This window comes from Podarcis muralis, chromosome 16, assembly GCF_964188315.1.
Source record: "Podarcis muralis chromosome 16, rPodMur119.hap1.1, whole genome shotgun sequence".
NCBI classification, from domain to species: Eukaryota; Metazoa; Chordata; class Lepidosauria; order Squamata; family Lacertidae; genus Podarcis; species Podarcis muralis.
In genome coordinates this window covers 3,573,447-3,596,902 of record NC_135670.1, presented here as the reverse complement: position 1 = coordinate 3,596,902, position 23,456 = coordinate 3,573,447, and the positions used below count along the sequence as shown (strand labels likewise).

Here is a 23,456-nt window from a genome sequence, read left to right as displayed (position 1 = left end):
CGTCCCAAACACACCACTGAAATCGCTGCCTATTCATCTGCAAGCAGTGCCGGATTTACGTATAAGCTAAACAAGCTATAGCTTAGGGCCCTACTCTCTTGGGGCCCCCAAACAATTTAAAGGGGGGGGGGACTGGATGTACATTTCCAAAATATAAGATAAAAAACAGTGTTTTGTGTTGTGTAGGCTCCTAGGATGTAAGTCGTGGGCCTCGCCTGCTAGCCTGCTCCCTAAAATATCACTGGTTTGCTCCTTTCTATATATAGGGTGCCGACATTTTGCATGGACTGGTTGCAGGGCAACATGTGCAAATGGATTTAGATACCTATTAGCTCCATAAATTACTATATAGCATATATTCAACACAAAAAACAGTGACAATTTGTTGCTGACAAAGGACAGCTGGACATATAAAGGGCCCCGTTACCTTCAGTAGCTTAGGGACTCATCAAACCTAAATCCGGCCCTGACCTCCGCAGGTTCACCCTCTTTCCTCCCTCTGTCGTCAAATTTCGGGCTCCATCGCCAAGAAGACCTGCTCTCGGGTGCAAAAGCAGTTGCACCTTCTCCCCCCGTCAACGACCCCTGCCTCGGTTTCCCTCCCCTTCCTGCATCATACCGCTCATTGTAAGCTCCTCGGGGCAGAGACCAGCCTCCTCCTTCTCTGCAAACACAGCCGCCGTGCAACATCAGAAATGTTATTTAAAACGACAACAGTGATAATTAACGTCAATAATAGTTGGCGATGCATTAGAATGAAGCCCAAGCCGTCGGGAATTACCTTCCAAATGAATTTGGCCTCTAGGAACTACCGGTTGCCCAACTGAGTAGCTCAGGAGGTTAAGAACTGGGAAGAGAGAAAGTCTACTCCAGGTAATCCCCAAAGGTTTCTCATGCTAAATATTCACCGCAGGGCTGGTTTTGCAGCCGTGCACCACACCCAGGAGGAGAGGAGAGGCTGTTTGCTCCCGTAGCAACCGGGCCGATGGATCGGCGCTCTCTGCACAAACTATGCAAAAAACCAGCTCTGCGATGGGAGGCGGATCCTGGCACGGCGTTCTCAAGCGCAAGGTGAACCTGAAAGGACAAGCAGCCCTGCTGGATCGGGGCCAAGAGGCCTAGCCAATTAGGAATCCTGTTTCTCACGCTGGCCAGTCAGGGGAGACAACAGCCGGCCGAACGCCTGGCCTTCAATTGAATCGCCTGTTCCCAGCGCCAGGCCAGTGGCGTAGCGTGGGGGGTGCAGGGGGGGCCGGCCGCACCGGGCGCAACATCTGGGGTTAGGGCAAATCCATGGGTTAGGGGGCGCAAATCCACGGGTTAGGGGGCGCAAATTACTTGCCTTGCCCCGGGTGCTGACAACCCACGCTACGCCACTGCGCCAGGCAATTCAGAAAGGTAGACTCCTCCTGAGAATGGAAGCTCCGTTCCACTAGCAAGGCTTTGCCGCTGACCTCTTGGTTTTAGAATCGTAGAATCATGGAACTGGAAGGGCCACAAGGTTCATCTAAATCCAGCCCCTTGCGATACAGGAATCTTTGGCCCGACGCGGGGCTCAAACTTGTGACCTTGAGGTTAAGAGTCTCATGCTCTCATGCTCTGAGCTATCCTAGCGTTTGATAGATAGGTTTCAAATTTTATTTTATTGTGAAGGATGCAGTCTCTCAACGAAACTGCCCAGGGACAGAAGAAACCCTTCAGACAACGAGGGGAACTTGTGGAACTCCAGGCCACAAGATGCGGGTTGCAACTTGTGACTTATACATTTCCACAAGGGGATGAGAGAAATTCACTGACCTGCTGCTAGTCATGAGATGTCTTAAACGGAGATTCCAGGTTCAGGAGCAGTCTACCACATGTTTGGGATAGGGGAAAGGCGCTCCTTGTAACTTTCCTAGAGGTGACTGGCTCTCTGCTGGTGGGCTAGATGGGAGCCTTACTTGGCCGCAAAGACATTTGTACATGGAATTGTCGAGTTAGAAGGGACCCTGGGGTCATCTAGTCCATCCCGGTCGCGATACAGGAATCTAAAACTAGATCATACATGACAGGTGGCCATCCATCCTCTTCTTTGTTGTTGTTGTTGTTTAGTTGTTTAGTCATGTCTGACTCTTTGTGACCCCCTGGACCAGAGCACGCCAGGCACCCCTGTCCTCCACCGCCTCCCGCAGCTTGGTCAGGCTCATGTTTGTAGCCTCGAGAACACTGTCCAACCATCTCCTCCTCTGTCGTCCCCTTCTCCTTGTGCCCTCCATCTTTCCCAACATCAGGGTCTTTCCCAGGGAGTCTTCTCTTCTCATGAGGTGGCCAAAGTACTGGAGCCTCAACTTCAGGATCTGTCCTTCCAGGGAGCACTCAGGGCTGATTTCCTTCAGAATGGAGAGGTTGGATCTTCTTGCAGTCCATGGGACTCTCAAGAGTCTCCTCCAGCACCAGAATTCAAAAGCATCCATTCTTCGGCCATCAGCCTTCTTTATGGTCCAGCTCTCACTTCCATACATCACTACTGGGAAAACCAGAGCTTGAACTATACGAACCTTTGTTGGCAAGGTGATGTCTCTGCTTTTTAAGATGCTGTCTAGGTTTGTCATTGCTTTTCTCCCAAGAAGCAGGCGTCTTTTAATTTCGTGTCTGCTGTCGCCATCTGCAGTGATCATGGAGCCCAAGAAAGTAAAATCTTTCACTGCCTCCATTTCTTCCCCTTCTATTTGCCAGGACCTCCAAAAAAGACTCCTCTCATGGGAGTCTGTTCCACTCTTTCTCTTACTGTCAGAAAATTATTCAGTCAGAATCTCCTTCCTTGTAACTTGAAGCCATGGGTTCGAGTCCTACCCTCGAGTCCTACCCTCGGGAGAAAACCAGGTTGCTCCATCGACCATGTGACAGCTCTTAAGATATCTGAAAATGGCGGCAAGGAATATGCTGGCTCAAAAACTGGAAATTACAAGAAGTTCCTACCATTGCGGAGGGGCAGACGAAAATGATGAAAAATGTGGAGTTAGCCAAACTGACCGGCAGGATTCGGGATCAGGACAACCAGAGATTCCAGGAAAGTTGGAGTAAATTTATTGCGTATTTAAAGGATAATTGTAAGAATTTAAAAAACACTGGCAGGACTGAAGTAACTCCTACAATGTATAAGATAGATATGAGGTTAAAAATCAAAATACGCGACGGAAGAGAATAAAGGATACCCGCTGAAGGGAAGGAGGGAAGTCACAAAGAACTAAAAGTGCATATGTGGTTTAATGTATTGTAAAACGACTGTGTAAAGAAAACAATAAAAATTTATCTCTTGCAGGGGCGCAGTTAGTGTCAGCACCGTCTGTTAAGAGTTTGGGTGTAATCTTTGACACCTCCCTTTCCATGGAGGCGCAGATTGCAGCTATAACAAAGGCGGCATTTTTTCATCTCCGCCAAGCTAAGCAGTTGGCTCCTTACCTCTCTCGCCCTGATCTGGCCACTGTGATCCACGCAACGGTCACCTCCAGACTGGATTACTGTAACTTGCTCTACGTGGGGCTGCCCTTGAGACTGACCCAGAAACTCCAGCGGGTGCAGAATGCCGCGGCGAGACTCCTCACGGGGTCTCTGCCATGGGAGCATATTCACCCAGTGCTTTACCAACCGCACTGGCTCCCAGTGGAGTACAGGGTCAGGTTTAAGGTGCTGGTTTTGACCTTTAAAGCTCTATGCGACCTAGGACCCTCGTACCTACAGGACCGCCTCTCCTGGTATGTCCCACAGAGGACCTTACGGTCTTCAAACAAAACCATCTTGGAGGTCCCGGGCCACAGGGAGGTTAGGCTGGCCTCAACCAGAGCCAGGGCTTTTTCGGTCATGGCCCCGATCTGGTGGAACGCTCTGTCCCAAGAGACTAGGGCCCTGCGGGACTTGACATCTTTCCGCAGGGCCTGCAAGACGGAGCTGCTTTGGCCAAGGCACAGCCTGACCCCCTCCTTTGGTAATCCTCATAGCACTCTAGACCAATGGTTGCCATCAATTTGATTCTGAATTGATTTTAGAATGAATTGATTTTAGAATGCTGTATTATTTTTACTGTTGTTAGCCGCTCTGAGCCCGGCTTCGGCTGGGGAGGGCGGGATATAAATATTATTATTATTATTATTATTATTATTATTTAAAAAAAAGATATCTGAAAATGGCAATCGCACCCCCTCTCTCAGACTCCTCTTTCCCACACCTAACTCCTTCAACCGTTCCTCACCAGGCTAGTTTCTTCCTGGTTCACCAGGGGAGTGCACTGAACGAAAGTGAGCCGGACTCTGTGGTGGCTGCAAAACACCTCATTCCAGATCAGTGATCCGTGTCTCTCTGAGCCTCCCAGACATGAATCATGCTCCCCTCCTTCTCCTCCTCCTCCTCCTCCTCCTCCTCTCCGGACGAGTCAAACAGGTCCTAACACATCTGCACGTTGAAAAGGCAGAGATTTCTTTGGCTGACTTCATGTCCCAGGAACAGCAACGGCCAGAGAGACAAAATGTGGTTTATTTTGCAGAGGGAGTGTTGTGTCTGTCGTAGAACAATGGAATCGAAGAGTTCCTGGCCGGACCTCTCTACAGAAAACATGAAATCATCAGGGATGAGAGTGTCCCTGAGCATGTGTGGTGTGTTATTTATTTCCGCGCTCCTTTACGGCAGATGAGGCCAGAGTCAAGAGTAGATAGACGTACACGCCCTGCTCACAAACAGATACCATTCACATACATAGAATCAGAATTGTAGCGTCGTGAGGGACGCGGGTGGCACTGTGGGTTAAACCACAGAGCCTAGGACTTGCAGATCAGAAGGTCGGCGGTTTGAATCCCCGCGACGGGATGAGCTCCCATTGCTCAGTCCCTGCTCCTGCCAACCTAGCAGTTCGAAAGCATGTCAAAGTAGATAAATAGGTACCGCTCCAGCGGGAAGGTAAACGGCGTTTCCGTGCGCTGCTCTGGTTCGCCAGAAGCGGCTTAGTCATGCTGGCCACATGACCCGGAAGCTGTACGCTGGCTCCCTCGGCCAATAAAGCGAGATGAGCGCCGCAACCCCAGAGTCGGCCATGACTGGACCTAATGGTCAGGGGTCCCTTTACCTTTACCTTTAAGGGGCCCCATGGGGTCATCCAGTCCAACCCCCTGGAATGCAGGCATCTCAACTACAGCATCCATGACAGACGGCTACCCAACCTCTGCTTTAAAATCTCCAAGGAAAGAGAGCCCACGACCTTCCAAAGGAGCCCATTCCACCATCTAACAGCTCTTCCTCCCAGAAAGTCCTTCCTGATGTTGAGTCAAAATTTCCTTTCTTGCGGCTTGAAGCCATGGGTTCGAGTCCTCCCCTCCGGAGCAGGAGAAAACAAGCTTGTTCCTTCTTCCATGTGACAGCCTTTCAGATATTTGAAGATGGCTCTCATATCTCCTCTTTTCCAGGCTAGACATACCCAGCTCCTTCAACCGTTCCTCATCAGGCTTGGTTTCCAGACCCTTGATCATCTTGGTCACCCTCCTCTGCACACCTTCCAGCTTGTCAACATCCTTCTCAAATTGTGGCGCCCAGAACTGGACACAGGATTCCAGGTGTGCTCTGACCAAGGCAGAATAGAGTGGGACTATTGCTTCCCTTGATCTGGATTCTAGACTTCTGTTGATGCAGCCTAGAATAGCATTAGCCTTTTTAGCTGCTTCATCACACAGTTGAGCTTGCGGTCTGCTAAAACCACATCACAGCAAAAAGGGAGTCTCTTGACACCTGAAAGACTCTCCATTGTATTACGGAAGGGGCGGAGAACCTTCTTCAGGCCAGAGGGCCACACTCCCTTTTGAGGAACCTCCCAGAGGCCAAATGTCAGTCGTGGGTGGGGCCTGAGGCAATAGTGGGCGGAGCACTGGAAGTGAATTTTACTTTAGTATACAGTCATACCTCGGGTTGAAGTAGCTTCGGGATGAATATTTTTGGGTTGCGCTCCGTGGCGACTCAGAAGTAACAGAGCGCATTACTTCCGGGTTTCGCCATTCGCGCATGTGCAGATGTTCAAAATGGCGTCACGTGCATGCACAGAAGCGGCAAATTGTGACCTGCACACACGCAGACGTGTGGACACGGGTTGCGTTCGCTTCAGGATGCGAACGGGGCTCCGGAACGGATCCCGTTCGCATCCAGAGGTACCACTGTAACAATCTAATTTCTACACAACAATAATTAAAAGCTCAGACAGTTGAAACGGAAATAGGCCAAAAACAGAACTCGCATCAACTTTCCAAACATCTGGGTAGGCTTGTCTAAACAGCAATGTTTTCAGTAGGGCTGGGCGATATATCATCCAAAACCAGTTTGAAGTCCACATCGTGACATCAGTTTCATAATTTCTGACCTGGCGATATATTGCAAATTGTGATGTGTGCCTCCTATGCAAAAATGGGGAAAAACCAGATTATCGCCCAGCCCTGGTTTTAGCAGGCCCCCAAAAGACTACAGTGAAGACGCCTACTTGATATCAATAGGCAGGGAGTTCCAAAGTCGACACGCTAAACAATAAAATCTTGCAAATGCAGTACAGGAATTATGTAGTAGCGCCAGTTCCACAAATCGAAGTGGCCCAGGGGCGTTTATGGGGTAAGGCAATTTTGAAGGTAAACCGGTCCCATTAGTTAAGGGTTTTGTATATTAATAACGACACCTTTGAACTTGGTTCTCTCCCCGTTTCACCCTCACAAAACAACCCCGAGAGGTCGGTTAGGCTGAGAAGCCGCAACGTGACCCAAGGACGCCCCACGTCCTTCATGGCCGAGCGAGGATTCGAACTCTGGTCTCCCAGACTGACTCTCTGTCGACACCACGACGTGGGCGTTGGCCCCTAAGACACTTTGGACAGGTCCCGAATGTCGGGTGTGGAACATTTTATATTCACGGCATCCCGAGTTCTGCAGAGCCAGGATTTGGCATGGTGATTAACCCCGTAAGGTGTGGAGCACGGAAAAGGGACTGAGGACTCCTTCCTGTAACCCGCAGAGCAGTATATTATTATTTTTCCAAACCTTCTTTTCTCTGTCACGGTTACAAACCGCCCTGAGATCTTGTGACAAAGGACGGTATATATATAAATCCAGTAAATAATAAATAAATAAATAGAATAATACAGGCTTATTTTGAACCTCCCTTGGGAATGTCTCCAAGAACCCCTGAGATTTGGAAACTGAACAGGAAAGGGCACAGAAACACAGGAATTCAGTTTTTACCTGGTCAGAGCCACTTAGCTCACTGTTGTTTACTACACAGACCGGCAGCATCTCTCCCGGGGACATTCCCAAATCTACCTGGAACCTTCTGCATGCAAGACAGGTTCCCTTGCCCACTGAGCGACACCCCCTTCCCTTAAAAACAATGCCAAGCTTTCAGCCATTGAGGTTTTGAGGAAATGACTGTTTCAATATGGGCACCAAAGGATTGAGGTCAGTATCGCCCGCACGAGTCAGCAGCAACCCCCCCAGGATTTTGGAAAGGAGTTTTTTCCCCCTGGCCCTACCTGGAGATGCCAGAAATTAGAGCAGGAGCCTTCTGCACTCAGAGCAGACTCTCTGCCTCTGAGATCCCCTTGCAAATCACCTTTCGGACTCACCTTTCGGAAGGCAGAGCCGCCTCATCGCCAACGTAAGAGCCCATCCGGCCCCACCGCAAGGACCAATTCGGGCCTCGCCTGCTCCTAAGAGGAGGTCAAAGACACAAAACAGCAACTCTGGGGTGTTCCAAGATGCCGGCGTACAGCCTGGACTCATCCCAAACTGGTTTTTCAGCATGATTCAGAATGGGGCGGCTGGGTCCTAATGCCGTTGCAAGAGGTAAAAAAGTTTTTAAAGTAAGATTTAGGGATGGGGAGAAACAAGGACGGGGAAGGGGAAGAAATGGAGGCAGTGAGAGATTTTACTTTCTTGGGCTCCATGATCACTGCAGATGGTGACAGCAGCCACGAAATTAAAAGACGCCTGCTTCTTGGGAGAAAAGCGATGACAAACCTAGACAGCATCTTTAAAAGCAGAGACATCACCTTGCTGACAAAGGTCCGTATAGTTCAAGCTATGGTTTTCCCAGTAGGGATGTATGGAAGTGAGAGCTGGACCATAAAGAAGGCTGATTGCCGAAGAATGGATGCTTTTGAATTCTGGTGCTGGAGAGTCCCATGGACTGCAAGAAGATCAGACCTCTCCATTCTGAAGGAAATCAGCCCTGAGTGCTCACTGGAAGGACAGATCCTGAACTGAGGCTCCAAGACTTTGGCCACCTCATGAGACTCCCTGGAAAAGACCCTGATGTTGGGAAAGATGGAGGGCACAAGGAGAAGGGGACGTCAGAGGACGAGATGTTTGGACTGTGTTCTCAAAGCTACCAGCATGAGTTTGACCAAACTGCGGGAGGCAGTGGAAGACAGGAGTGCCTGGCGTGCTCTGGTCCAGGGGGTCACGAAGAGTCAGACACGACTAAACGACTAAACAACAAAAAAGGGATTGGGAGAAATAAGGGCATATGAGCAGTGCTGGTGGTCAAGGGCAGTGGCCTATCTAGATCAGTTTCCTGTTATCACAGTGACCAAAGGGAATCTGAGTAGACTGCCTCTGGGGCTGGAGGCTCCATAAGTCCCTGTAACTTCACTTCTCATCGAATCACGGAGGGCCAGGCACTGAGGTCCAGCTCCGAGGGCCTTCTGGCAGTTCCCTGGCTGGGTGCTTTAGCTGAGATTCCTGAATTGCAGCGGGTTGGACTAGATGACCGTCAGAGTCCCTTCCAACTCTACAATTCTATCATTCTGTGAGAAGTGAGGTTTCAGGGAACCAGGCAGAAGAGAGCATTCTCAGTGGTGGCACCCGACCTGTGGAACGCCCACCCGTCAGATGGCAAGGAGATAATCTATATGACTTTTAGAAGACATCTGAAAGCAGCTCTGTATCCGGAGTTTTTAATGGTTTCTAAAAATGTTTTTACTTATACTTTTCAAGTTTATACATTTCGTTAGTTTTACAACCAATTTAACACTTCAGTGTTTGACTTCCTTCCCCCTCTTTCTGCGGCTCCTTAAATTTACTTTTTAATACCTTCCACCTATCCAAATTCATTTAATTTGCTCATTTAATTATCTGCTTTTAAGTATATACTCTTATGAAACTGCAGCTTATTACAATAATCCTGCGAATGTTTTTATCCGTTTGCAATTTATCTGTAAATATTCGGTAAACCATTTCCATCCTTTTATTAAAAAGTTTATCTTTATTTCTTATTCTTCCGATAAGTTTCACCAATTAAAGTTTTGCTCTTTTGTGGTGTTTTTTATATTTTGCTGGAAGCGGCCCAGAGTGGCTGGAATACAAATAATAAAATTACTGTATTATTATGGTGATGATTAAGCACATCAGAGGAGCTCTATATGTGGACCAGGCCAGTGGCCGCTAAGAACCTGGGAACCAAGTTGAAGCAAACAGCAAATAAAAATTGCCACCTGAAAACCTTTTCAGTTCTTGTGCTCTTCAGCAAGTGAAACAGCTGTAGACTTTCCAGCACTGCACCATCTTTTCTGGCCAACATTCAGGCTTTTTGTTGGGGCTTCTGATGTTACTTGCCACGAAAGCTAGGAATGGAGCCTCCATAGGCAGTGAGAGTCTACCTGGGAGGCCAGACATGGTCTCCATATTCTCCTGTTTTGCACCCAAGCCTGCCCTCTAGTGTTGGCTAGTGGAGTAGCAGCACTGTCAAGTTTTAAAAGCCCTTTCCCGTCAATAAACGGCCCACTTCGTGAAATGTGAAATGTGTATTTTTATGACTGACATGCCGCATGTGTTCGTGTCTCGGTGTGCTTGTACCTGCATACCCCCATTGAAAGGAATGCAGCCCAGATAGGCAGTGTCCATAAAAAGGTAAAGGGACCCCTGACCATTAGGTCCAGTCGTGGCCGACTCTGGGGTTGCGGCGCTCATCTCGCTTTACTGGCCGAGGGAGCCGGCGTACAGCTTCCGGGTCATGTGGCCAGCAGGACTAAGCCGCTTCTGGCGAACCAGAGCAGCGCATGGACACGCTGTTTACCTTCCTGCCAGAGCGGTACCTATTTACCTACTTGCACTTTGTGCTTTTGAACTGCTAGGTTGGCAGGAGCAGGGACCGAGCAACAGGAGCTCACCCCGTAATGGGGATTCAAACCGCTGACCTTCTGATCGGCAAGTCCTAGGCTCTGTGGTTTAACCCACAATGCCACCCGCATCCCTTAGGCGGTGCCCATACTCAGATCCAATTTACACCCCCCGTTCTCAATCCTGCGCATGTTGTGCTCCGTCGCGGATCGGGGCGGAAATCTCCTGGGACAAAAACTTTAGCTTTCCTGCATTCCCTGGGAGGAACCTCGAACCTTCACCACTGCCTGCACAAGCGGTTAGCAATTCAACAGGTGCAGCTACCCTCAGCCCTGAATTTCACAGCCAAGAGAAAAAAAGGGTGTGTTTTATTTTTCTTTCTTCGTTCCATTTGGGGACCTAGCTTTTACTTCCAAGGAACTCGAGGTGGCGTGTATTTTTCCCCCCTGCATCCCCTCCCTGCTTCATCCTCACAACAGCCTTGTGAGGTAGGTCAGGCTGAGAGACGGCAGCTGGCCCAAAATCACCCCGGCGAGAGCTTTGTGGCTGAGTGGAGATTTTCGAACCCGGATCCATCCAACGCTTACCCACCCTGGTTCTCAGTATCTGATGGATCGATCATGGTGAGGGAGGGGGAATGTTTGATCACCAGAGGATGGTGTGTGGGTGTGGGCGGGGCCACGCCAAGGGGTGGGTGGAGCCAGAGCCAAAAGTGGGTGGGGCATCCTTTTCTCCCTCCCTCTCTCCTCCATCACCTTTTCTGTCTTCTGCCCCTCTGGTCGGTCTCTCTATTTTGACTAATGGGTATATTGAGGATGGATATATAGAATATTTTTATAAAAAATAGGTGTTTTTTTAAAAAAAACTGTATTCCTAGACATCTGATCTGCCAGGAGCTGGCACAGAAATAAAAGACCCGATATATTCTAAAATAGAATGTATATTTGAGTGCAGGTTCTTTGTTTTTGCTTTTATTCATTAGAAAGTGTATTAAATCCATTTCAAACACACTCCACAACAGCATGCTACAGACACACAGAGGCAGCTGAAGTCTTTGGCCCGCGGTGAAGCCCTCCCCAGACCCAAAATCTTGCAAAAAGTGACGGTTCAGTTTCGTCTGCAGCGGCTTCCCCGGTGCAGAGGCTAAAAGTCTCGCCGTACTTTCCCCTGTGGCCTGGTCCAACAGGTCTGGAAGGTTTCCCACAAAAGCCTGCCTGAGCTGTTGGACCGGAGGCGACGGTGAGACAAACAGGGTGTGTGTGTGCATGTCCCGCAGATAGCAATGTCTTTCTCTGATTCCTATTGAGACAACGGCCTATCTCCGGATCAACAACTCGCTGGACTGTTCTCTTCCCCGTTTCAACGAGCCTTGGGCTCTGTGGATCAAAACCTCTTGCTCTTAACGGCCGATGGAACCGGGGAGCAAACAGTAGACAAGAATCGTTTCCAAAAGCCAGACCTGCCCTGGGACCGCCGTCAACAGAGGTCTCCCCACGATCTAGAAAATGATACCTGCCATTGTTGTATATTGTTTTAAATGTCTGCTTTGCTTTCGGGAGTTCAGTCCCATTATGTGTTTTGCAAACTGGTCTCCGGCCGTAATAATGAATTGTTATTATTATGATTACCTGCTCTGTGAAACTTTGTCTCTAGCCTTTTCCATTAGTGTAGACCCCATGCTCAAGGTCTGTCCCCCCAAGCCGCAGAAACGCTTTGTCCAACCATCTCCCCGCCCAAAATCCTTTCCCCGCTGCCTCTAGTTCCTCCGCGTTCGGGACCGCGTGGCGGAGAAAAGTGCCGCGCGTTGGATTTCCCCCACGTCCGTCCGTGCGTCCGTTTGCGCACACAAACACATTCATACACCCCTGCTAGAGAATTTCCCCGGGTTCAAAAAGGAGTCCGTCCAGCATCACTTCTTCCCCGGTTCGTCGTCCGCGGAGGAGCGAGCCTCGGCGATGCGGCTGAACTTTTCGAAGACGGCTTCGGCCGACAGTTTGGGGAGGCCCCGGTCGAGGGGGCACTCATCCACCAGGCTGTTCATCGGCGTGGGGGGCAGCGGGGTGTCGTCGTCCGCGGCCAGGTCGTCCCCCAGGCGGTGTGGCTTCGCGGGGTCCTTCCTGGGGCCGCCGGCCCCCCGCTCTCGCTCGCAGGCTTCGGTGCCTCGGGGCTCCGGCCTCGTCTTGCCGCATGGGGCCGTGGCCTCGGGCTGCATGGCGGCGGGGGCCAGCCGGTCCCACTCCCGCAGGAAATCTCGGACGATGGGGAGGACTTTCTTGCGGGAGGCAGTGGTGTTGCCCTGGTGGTAGGCTCGGACGGTGGCGTATGGGCTTTCGAGGGGAGACAGGCTCAGGGAAGGGCTGCTGGAGGTTTCCAGAGCTCGACAGATCTGGGGAAACAGAAACACAACAAGCTCGATGGTTACAGAAGATACGTTCAACACTGCAATACAGTGGTACCTTGGGTTAAGCACTTAATTTGTTCCGGAGGTCTGTTCTTAACCTGAAACTGTTCTTAACCTGAAGCACCACTTTAGCTAATGGGGCCTCCTGTTGCTGCCGCGCCACTGGAGCCCAATTTCTGTTCTTATCCTGAAGCAAAGTTCTTAACCTGAAGCACTATTTCTGGATTAGCAGAGTCTGTAACCTGAAGCGTATGTAACCTGAGGTACCACTGTAATAGTTTTGACTCCGTGCTAGCGTTCGAGTGACAAAGGAAGTAAAAGTAGGCGGATAACAATTAAGGATTAATTATGTTTCCCGCTTCTTGGGAGTGTGGGTGTCTGCACATATGTGTGGTTTTGTATGGAATGTTTGGGAGGAAATAAGACAGTAAATAACAAATTAAATATTGATGTATGTAATTTTTATTTCTTAATTATATTTAGTGGTAGAATGGCTGTATTGTTTTTTGTAACATAAAATCATTCAATAAAAATTATTAAAAAAAAGAAAAGAAAAGCAATGACAAACCTAAGCAGCATCTTAAAAAGCAGAGACATCACCTTGCCGACAAAGGTCCATACAGTTAAAGCTCTGGTTTTCCCAGTAGTGATGTATGGAAGTGAGAGCTGGACCATAAAGAAGGCTGATCGCCGAAGAATTGATGCTTTTGAATTCTGGTGTTGGAGGAGACTCTGGAGAGTCCCATGGACTGCAAGAAGATCAAATCTATCCATTCTGAAGGAAATCAGCCCTGAGTGCTCACTGGAAGGACAGATCCTGAAGCTGAGGCTTGCAGCACACGGAAACGCAGTTTACCTTCCCCCCGGAGCGGTGCCTATTTATCTACTTGCACTTTGACGTGCTTTCGAACTGCTAGGTTGGCAGGAGCAGGGACCGAGCAACGAGAGCTCACCCCGTCGTGGGGATTCGAACTGCCAACCTTCTGACCGGCAAGCCCTAGGCTCTGTGGTTTAACCCACAGCGCCACCCACTTCCCTTAAAAAAGGTGTAGTCATGGGTAGATCAGTGAATCCAAATCTGAATTGTCAAATTGTGTTATTACTGTTGTCATGGTTTTTGTTGTTTGTGTCTTTTGCAGTTGGTGTTTGTATCAAAAAATTGATTAAATTAATTTATTAAAAAAGCAAGGCAGAGGGCTGGAAACCTCTTCCCACAAAGGGTTTTCCCGCTGGAAAAAAAAAAGAGGTTTTGTTTTTCAGGCCTTTGCCTTGCTTTCTGGTCTTTGGGAAACTCCCAAACAGATTCCCGACGGCCCTGTGAGAGTTTCCAACACTTTGGTAAGCCCCCTTTCTATTTATTTATTTTTCATCGCTGTGCGTACAGCGGCAATTGTGTCTGTGAAATTACTAGCGTTCCTACTGTACTTATTCAAACCTCGCCTTTTCCCCCCCTAGACGAAGACTCAGGGAGGCCTGCGCAAATTAGAACCACGCAGATGAACTGCAGAAAGCTGAAAAACAATGGTTCGGAAGTAATTAAGCCCTCGCAGAATTATGTGGCCATAGAGTCTTAAAAAACCGAATCGGTTGAAAATGCAGATCACAAAACGGCTGCTCCGTACGCCTTTTGCTGTTTGGATGTTGCTGTGCCCTTACGCTTTTGCGAGAGGGCTTTCATAAAACCGATACTCAATACTGGAAATGAATGTGTGCAGCCTGGGGTCCCACGACGACAGGAGAAAAGGGGTGAGAAAAGGTTAAGGAAATAAAATGAAGCAAGCAGAGAAAGAGCCTTAGCTCAGCTGCAGGCGGTTGGAGGATGGATGGCGGCTAATGGATTGAGGTTGAATCCTGACAAGACAGAAGGACTGTTTTTGGGGGATAGGGGGCGGGCGGTTGTGGGGGACTCCCTGGTCCTGAATGGGGCGACTGTGCCCCTGAAGGACCAGGTGCGCAGCCTGGAAGTCATTTTGGACTCATAGCTGTCCATGGAGGCGCAGGTCAACTCTGTCTCCAGGACAGCTGTCTACCAGCTCCATTTGGTACGCAGGATGAGACCCTCCCTGCCCACGGACTGTCTCGCCAGAGTGGTGCATGCTCTGGTTATCTCCCACTTGGACTACTGCAGTGCGCTCTACATGGGGCTACCTTTGAAGGTGACCCGGAAACTGCAATTAATCCAGAATGCGGCAGCTAGACTGGGGACTGGGAGCGACCGCCGAGACCACATTATACCAGTCTTGAAAGACCTATACTGGCTCCCAGTACGTTTCCGAGCACAATTCAAAGTGTTGGTGCTGACCTTGAAAGCCCTAAACGGCCTCAGTCCAGTATACCTGAAGGAGCGTCTCCACCCCAATCGTTCTGCCCGGACACTGAGATCCAGCGCCGAGGGCCTTCTGGCGGTTCCCTCCCTGAGAGAAGTGAGGCTACAGGGAACCAGACAGAGGGCCTTCTCGGTAGTGGCGCCTGCCCTGTGGAACACCCTCCCACCAGATGTCAAAGAGATAAACATCTACCTGACATTCAGAAGACATCTTAAGGCAGCCCTGTTTAGGGAAGTTTTTTATATTTAACGCTGTACTGTTTTTAACACTTGATTGGGAGCCGCCAAGAGTGGCTGGGGAAACTCAGCCAGATTATATTATTATTATTATTATTATTATTATTATTATTATTATTATTATTATGCAGCGCATCTGTTTGGAGTGCAGAAGGCCATCTGCAGCGGCGCCTCCGGGCAAGGCTACGAAAGAGGAAGGCCAGACCAAAGTCCACCTCGTGGCCCCCATTTGCAGGATGGAGGGGGCTTTCCTCCTACCCGTCGGTCGCATCCTGAGACCCCAACCACTCACCTCGATCAGAGAGGCGAAGGATGGGCGTAGAAGGGGTGGCAGAGGCGAGAGAAATCGTCCTAAGCTGGGCTCGCTCTCTCGCACCGCCGGCGTGGAAGTTTCTAGGGCTGCTGATAAGAGCCTCTTATTTTAGGTCTTTTTGACAGCCCTTTTTGGAAATGCGGAAGTCAGCTGAGGACAGCAGCCCCCGGATGGCGGTGACTCACTTGTGGGCTGTCCGCGACGTCAGGCAAATCCAGGAACGGCGGCCGCAGGATCTGAGCCTGCCGTCGCGATGCCAGATTAGCCTTTGCCAATAAACGGCAGAGGAGAGGGTGGGGGGGGGTTAGGAACAGTCCAAAAATATGCCTCCACAAAGAGGAGGCCCCCCTCATCCGATTCTCTAGGACAGCAAGGTCAACTTGGAGCGGTCAAAAGCCTTTTTTTGGCGCTTCGACGCAGGGCTAGCTCGGATTTTCTGGGCCGAGGGCCACTTCTATCCTTCGCGGACCCTCCGGGGGCCACGTGGCGGCAGAAAGTGGCTACATGACGCCACGCACACGATGCGCAGCACATGGGTACAGCTGAGATTAGAGAATTGTCGCGTTGGAAGGTACCCAGAGGGTCATCCAGACCAACCCCACCTGCTATGGAGGAAACCTTCTCTCTCCAAAGAGCTCAAGGTGGTCCACGTGGTTCTCCTCCTTTAATCCCCACAACAACAACAGCCCTGTGAGGTAGGTTAGGCAGAGAGAAGAGAGCAACTCGGCCAAGGTTAGAACCAGGGAGCTTCATGGCTGAGTGGGGATTCGAACCCGGGTCTGTCCTGGGTTCTAATTCAGAACTCTCATCACTGTGCCATGCTGTATCCCGCACAGCAGAGCAGCAGTTGCAAATGCTTCCGCATAAACTAGCATGGGAATTCTCAACAACAGCCCTGCAGGGTTGTTCATTTTGAAGTTGCAATTGCTTTGGAAAAGAGGGGGGTCCCAGAGAACCAAAGTTTAGCTGGATGAAGGTCCAAGGTTCAAGGAGAATCCACGCCGGATCAGGCCCCAAAGGCCCATCCTAGAGCAGGATCCTTTTATTGCAGCAGCCATCTAGCCCAGTACTGTCTGTTCTGACCGACAGCATCTCTCCTGGGTTTCAGGCAGGAGATACCGTATTTTTTGCTCTATAAGACTCACTTTTTCCCTCCTAAAAAGTAAGGGGAAATGTGTGTGCATCTTATGGAGCGAATACAGGCTGCGCAGCTATCCCAGAAGCCAGAACAGCAAGAGGGATTGCTGCTTCCACTGCGCAGAGATCCCTCTTGCTGTTCTGGCTTCTGAGATTCAGAATATTTCTTTTCTTGTTTTCCTCCTCCAAAAAGACTCCTCCTCTTGGGGTCTGGTGCGTCTTATAGAGCGAAAAATATGGTAGTTCCCAGCTCTACGTGTGGATGCTGTCGGATATTGGACCAGGGACCTCCTGCGTGCAGACCTCCTGCCACAGAGCTACAGCTCTTCCCCTAAAACTAAAATCATAAGATTCTAGTCCTCATGGTTCTGAATGCTGATCTGAAGAGCTACTTCCTGCAGACTCAGATCATGGTCCCAGTGGCTCCTCGGGGTTTCAGGCATGTATTTTCCTGCCCAAGGTGGAGATCCTGGGGACTGAACCTGGGGGACCTTCCCCTTGGCTCCCCCAAATTCTAGCCTGCCTTCTGGTTCCAAATAGCATTGCACCCGCCCATCCCCTTTGCCTGAGCCCTACAAAAGCCACAGCCCTGACTCTGCGAGGCTCGTTTGACAACCACAAGAAATCGAGCCTTTGGGGTCATCATCGGACCGGCTCTGTGGAACTCCCTGCCACTGGAGATCCAGCAGGAGAACTTTAAAACACCTGCTGAAAACTTTTCTATTCCAGCAGGAGTCCGTCCTTACACAAGGGTCAATTCATGTCCGTTTTTAACTTTCTAATGGATTTATAGTATGGTTTTATTGATTTAAACCGCTTTGGCATGTACGTTTGTTTATGATATGGTAGAAAAGCAATTTTTAAAAATAATGATGGAGTAGGGAGAGGTAAGTAAAGGAACCCCTGACCGTTAGGTCCAGTCGTGACCGACTCTGGGGTTGTGGCACTCATCTCGCTTTACTGGCCGAGGGAGCCGGCGTACAGCTTCCGGGTCATGTGGCCAGCAGGACTAAGCCGCTTCTGGTGAACCAGAGCAGCGCACGGAAACGCCGTTTACCTTCCCGCTGGAGCGGTACCTATTTATCCACTTGCAGTTTGACGTGCTTTCGAACTGCTAGATTGGCAGGAGCTGGGACCGAGCAACGGGAGCTCACCCCGTCGCGGGGATTTGAACCGCCGACCCTCTGATCAGCAAGTCCGAGGCTCTGTGGTTTAACCCACAGCACCACCCATGTCCCGTAGGGAGAGGAGCCCCCCTAAAAAAAACCACACACACCAAACCAGTGGGCAGCAACAAAGCTACAGCCAGCCTTGCAACCTGCCCAGCCTTGAAGGCCTTTCTTTGCCAGAGGCGAAAGCTGTGAGGACTTCCCATTGAAAAAGAAAGAAAGAAAAACCAGCCAAAGAAATGCCCTCATTTGTATTCAGCGAGGAAGGGCAGAGAGGGAGGAAAAAGGCGATTTTCGCAGCTGCCTTGTCAAGGACGGAGGCTGGGGGAATTAGCCGCTTTGTGAACCGTGTCCGTCGCTTGTTATGCGTCCATTAACTTCTCCCTCCTCCTAATAAACTCCTTCCACGGGGCGGCGTACAGAGGAAGAACCGCAAAATATATCGAGTAAAGGATAATTGTTTGGGGCCTCTTTCTTTTGCAATAAAAATTTTAAGGTCTTCTATATCTATAATAAATGTTATTTAAATGTACCAACCAAACACAAACATAGATATGTGGACCACATGTCTGGAGCAGCACAGGAAGACCGTCCTGAAACCATTTTGACTCCCAAACTGACCAAATGTTTTCTCTGCAAGGAGGGAGGGGGTCAGGAAACCTTTCCATTGTCTCAGGGATTGGGAAATCACCATCTCAAAGGAATGGCCAGACTACCAGGAAAGGCAATCAGATAAGGCATTATCAGATAACCTGGCAAACAGGGGGAAAAACAGCAACATTCAAATTTCTGTTGTAGACCACCTTTTCTGTGGTGTAGGTATGATGTTTGGGGTGGTGGTCTTGGGTTACAACCCTTCTGTGATGCATGTATGATGTATGGAGGGGTGGTCTTGAGCTCCAGGGTAGGAAATTTAAAATGGCTATATAAGGGTAGGCACACCTTGGCTCTGGGTCCTTCTCCTTTTCTGCGTTTTGGGGGAGCAACCTGTTGCAACAGATCAATAAAGTTCAGGCTTACAAGCTGCTTTGCTTCTCAATATTCTCTGCTTATTCTCTGAATGTAATGCTTATTCTCTGAATGTAATGTGTTAGGTCCCATCTTAAAAAGCAGACATCACCTTGCCGACAAAGGTCTGTATAGTTAAAGCTATGGCTTTCCCAGTAGTGATGTATGGAAGTGAGAGCTGGACCATAAAGAAGGCTGATCGCCAAAGAATGGATGCTTTTGAATTCTGGTGCTGGAGGAGACTCTTGAGAGTCCCATGGACTGCAAGAAGATCAAACCTCTCCATTCTGAAGGAAATCAGCCCTGAGTGCTCCCTGGAAGGACAGATCCTGAAGCTGAGGCTCCAAGACTTTGGCCACCTCACGAGAAGAGAAGACTCCCTGGAAAAGACCCTGATGTTGGGAAAGATGGAGGGCACAAGGAGAAGGGGACGACGGAGGACGAGATGGTGGGACAGTGTTCTCAAAGCTACCAGCATGAGTTTGACCAAACTGGGGGAGGCAGTGGAAGACAGGAGTGCCTGGCGTGCTCTGGTCCAGGGGGGTCACAAAGAGGCGGACGCGACTAAACAACAACAATTCTCTGCTTGGCCTCTGTTATTTTCTCCGACCGATGGAGAATCTACAAAGGACTCTATAAGGACCCTTGTGTTCCCCGTAAGGGAAAAAGGGCAGATTTTTGTTTATTACACTTTAAATGTACTGCACAGCGGAAAAGGTTTCCAAACCTGCCAAGCAGCCCGCACACAGTGTCCGGGCTGAACGATGGGAGTGGAGACGCTCCTTCAGGTATACAGGACAGAGGCCGTTTAGGGCTTTCAAGGTCAGCACCAACACTTTGAATTGCGCTCAGAAACGTACTGGAAGCCAATGCAGATCTCTCAGAACCGGTGTTATGTGGTCCCGGCGGCCACTCCCAGTTACCAGTCTAGCTGCCGCATTCTGGATTAATTGCAGTTTCCGGGTCACCTTCAAAGGTAGCCCCACGTAGAGCGTGGGGAAGGGCTGGTGGTTGTTTTTCAAACACCCCGAAGGGAATCTCTCTTGCAAGACAATGCTATGGTGGACGGGCTCTCGGCAGCTTCAAAGACGAACAAGTTCGCTGCAGCGGAAGCTTCCGAAACACAAAAGCCTGTCTTTGGCAGGCGGGGAAATTTCGCGGGCAAGTGAAAAGCGGCCGCGGTTCGGAGCGAAAGGATTTGGCGGGACGGCTGGCTTGGAAGTTGAAATAAATTGGATTCCATCGGTCTGGGCACAAATAAAGACAAGGGTTCCCTCTCTCACTGGCTGTGTTATCGCAAGTTGTCACACACCACCACTGAGCAAATTTTATTCTTGCAACTGAAACACTGCAGAGGGTTTGTTTCGCTTTTGGTTGCTTTTTGAGCGTATTATTCACAATTTTTTATGCTTCTCTAGCTGGCTGGGGGTGGGCGTGGGGGGGGGTGTTTGGCTTTCTCCCCGCACCCGAATGATTGCATTAACTCACATGCAGATTGAATTAACCAGTTGCTTAACTAGAACTGATATGATTACTCAGCCAAGGGTTATTTCTTTCAAGCAAGAGACAGCCCCCAAAGCACTTCTCCAAATTTAAATAAATAAGTTTTTTCCTTAAAATTTATATACCGCTTGGAGTGGGGGTTTTGGGGGGGGCACCACTAAGCAATTTGCAAAAAGGATAAAACAATGAAATTATCAATAAAGAGGGTTAAAAACTGGTATTTAAAGCCTTCAGAAATCAGCGCTGGGCTGAAAATGAGATTTTAATGCATTTCGATGTTCTACGTGTCTGGAGAGGCTTGTTTAAATTTTGACCCTTGGGGGCGGGAAACTAAGCCAACTGAAAAGCATGATTTTAATGATGATAATAACAGGAGAGAATGAGATTTTCCTAGGTTCCTACCACGCTGCCAGTTTGAAATACAGGTTGCAGTTTCGCAAACATTCGAGGCACTTTGGAAAAAATGAAGCCCTCTGAAAATGCTGAGGACTGGGGGCTTGATCTTTTAAAAAATAATAATAAGGGAGTGGTATCGTCTCCTAGATTTTTACCACGCTGCCAGATTTTTTTGCATTGAAATACAGGTTGCAGGTTTGTAAACATGTGTGTAATAATAACAACAATAATAATAGACATTAGTAGTAGGTTGTGCAGGAGAGAACATTTATCCTAAGACCTATTGGACACATATCCGCACTGAGCAAATGCATTCAGGGTGGTTTTAAAAAGGAGGCGCCTTTGATTCCTGCCAGAACACAGAAACGAGCTTTTTAAATACTGGCAGGGAGGAAGGAAGAAAGGAAGGAGAAAATGGAATCCGTTAACACCCTTCCTTCTTAAAGCTCAGTCTGTGCAAAAAAAAAAGGAATCGAATCAATACAGAATTGAATTAATGCAGGGCTGAGAAGGATACCCTCCGCCACTCAAAGATGGGGAGTGGGGCAGAGGACAGAGGAAAGGGGGGTGCAAGAAAGAAGACCCTCCCCAGAGACCCCACTTACCTTCCGTCAGGCAGGCCGGGGAAAATGTAGTGTGACAACCGCGAGCATGACAGGGCTTTCTCCTGCGCACTGAACGTCCCCCCACTTAGTTAGCTGGTGATCTCAGAAACCTTTGACCGTGGTTAATGAATGACGACTGCTTTAGCAGAGGGGTGGGGGACCCACTCGCCTGCGTAAACATCCCTCCCCCTTGCCTTGGGAGTCAGCCAAGCAAGGCTCTCTTCTCTCCAGACGGACGGATGGATGGATGGATGAATAAGGACTGTCTCTCCTGCCCCACACACGCCCGGCTATGGCAAGTGGGAAGATCTGGGGAGAAGCAGGCAGACGATATGGGGTGGAGGCTTTGGGGCACCGGGGAAACGTAGCGTGAGAGCTGACGGGGAGGAAGGGAGCCCAGGAAAAGGACAAAGGACTCGATCAAAAGAGCAGGGATTTTTTTTGTTGTTCGCGCATGGAAACCTTGCATGTCTCGACTTCAAACTCTGGAAGAGAAAGGTGGCTTTCGGACCGGTAGCCAATTTTGCAAGGGGGGAGTTCCCAACAGTTCAGATCCAGGGGAGGGGTGAATGTTGTTTCCTGGGGGGGGGGGGAGTAATGTGGCAGCAGGTGGGGCGAAAGTGGTGGGGTTTTGTGGAGTGGGTGGGGTTTTGGAAACGGGCCATGGGTTCAGCTGCAGGTTACCCCGGCACGGATCAATTGGGAGGCCTGATTTCGCATGCTTGCGTGCATCTAGTGTTTACACCATCGTAAAGAGGTTCAGAAAAGGAGGGTGGATCTGTACAAAAGGCGTTCCGAGTTAAAATCAACGCACGCCGCCGCAGCCCCACGTAAAAACTACATGCACCGTGAACAAACATTCATTTCTAAATGCCCCAAGCAAATCGAAGCTATTTGAACACGTATAAGAAGAAATAGCATTGCACAAACCCCCAATAAAACGATGTAAAACCGAAATTATTTTTTCGGAAAAGCCAGAACGTACATAACATTATGAATTTCCCCAGGCAAGATACAGCAGCCTCTTTTAAGTAAATAAAAATCCCCCATCAATTATTTCAGACAGAAAACGTGTGGTCTTTGGTACTGAGTATCTATCCTGTCAAAAGAGCAGATAAACGATGGGGTCTTATCCCAGCTGGACTACAATTCCCATCAGCCCCCACCAGCGCAGCTGTATGGGAGTTGTAGTGCAAAAGATCAAGCTGGGGAAGCCCGAATGGACCTCTCTAACGTTTGACCCGCCAGCGTGGAAGTCAGAGAGCTCTGTCCCAAACTGCTGCAATTCCACATGTTCGCCCGAGGCGAGGAACAGAAATCATGCAAGCGAATATGAGCAGAGTTCCCTCTTGTCATACATTTCAGTCCATTAACATTATATAACGACATTACACACTGGCCAACGAAATGCCCCAATGGGAAACCTTGACGCAGAACCCGCGCACAAGAGCCACTCTCCCTTCCTGTTGTTTCCAGCAACTAGCATTCAGAAGCATCTAATAGCCTTCCCCTCCACAAACGTTCCTAATCCTTTTCTAAAGCCATCATTGCCTCCTGTGGCAGCGAGTTTCAGAGTTCAACAGCGCGCTGGGTGAAGAAGGAATTCGTTTTATCTGTCCTGAATCTCCCAACATTCCACAATTCATTCCACAATCGATAAGGGACGCTCGAGATAAAGGAGGCTGCCTGGGAGAGGGGAGGTAAAGACAGCGAACTTGCAAGGAGAGGAGACAGGAAGACTAAAGCAATGAGGAGAGAAATTGGAAGAAAAGGAGGAGCAAAAAACTGCTCCAGCTAAGGAAAAGACACTAAGGCAAACAAGAGGAAGGAAAGCAGCTGATCAGTAAGCGGTCGGGAGGGAGATAAGGGACGCTAGCAATAAAGGAGGCTGCCTGGGAGGGGGGAGGTAAAAGCCCATGGATCCTCAGGATATTTACATTGGGCCACCCCAAATTCACCATCAGATCACATTGCATGTCCATGGCTACAGCCTGCACCAAAAAAATCACGCACCCACTGTTGTGTGAGGCCACAATGGTGCGAAAACGTGGTTACAAAGCATGGATCCACATGGATCCTCAGGATTTTTGCACTGGGATACCCCAAACTCATCGTCAAATCACATGTCTGTGGCCACAGCATGAACCACAAAAATCATACATCCACTGTTTCGTTCAGAATATATCTTTTCTTTTTTTCCTCCTCTAAAAACTAGGTGCATCTTATGGTCAGGTGCGTCTTATGGAGCA

The 23,456-nt window shown here is 49.4% G+C and overlaps 2 protein-coding genes across 4 annotated transcripts in view; both read right to left on the bottom strand.

The window, feature by feature from the left end:
- BNIPL (BCL2 interacting protein like) overlaps positions 1–7,785 on the bottom strand; it is a 32,840-nt gene extending 25,055 nt beyond the window's left edge. The window contains exon 1 of the mRNA XM_028710967.2: positions 7,619–7,785. Within this exon, the coding sequence (XP_028566800.2) occupies positions 7,619–7,662 (44 nt within the window). The 5' untranslated portion in view covers positions 7,663–7,785. The remainder of the gene's footprint in view (positions 1–7,618) is intronic.
- A 3,282-nt stretch (positions 7,786–11,067) lies between these two features.
- The window catches only part of PRUNE1 (prune exopolyphosphatase 1), a 35,780-nt gene continuing 23,391 nt past the window's right edge, over positions 11,068–23,456 (bottom strand). For all 3 annotated transcript variants that reach the window (XM_028709440.2, XM_077920039.1, XM_077920040.1), the window contains one exon: positions 11,068–12,498. In XM_028709440.2, coding sequence (XP_028565273.2) covers positions 12,022–12,498 — 477 coding nt within the window. In that variant the 3' untranslated portion in view covers positions 11,068–12,021. The remainder of the gene's footprint in view (positions 12,499–23,456) is intronic.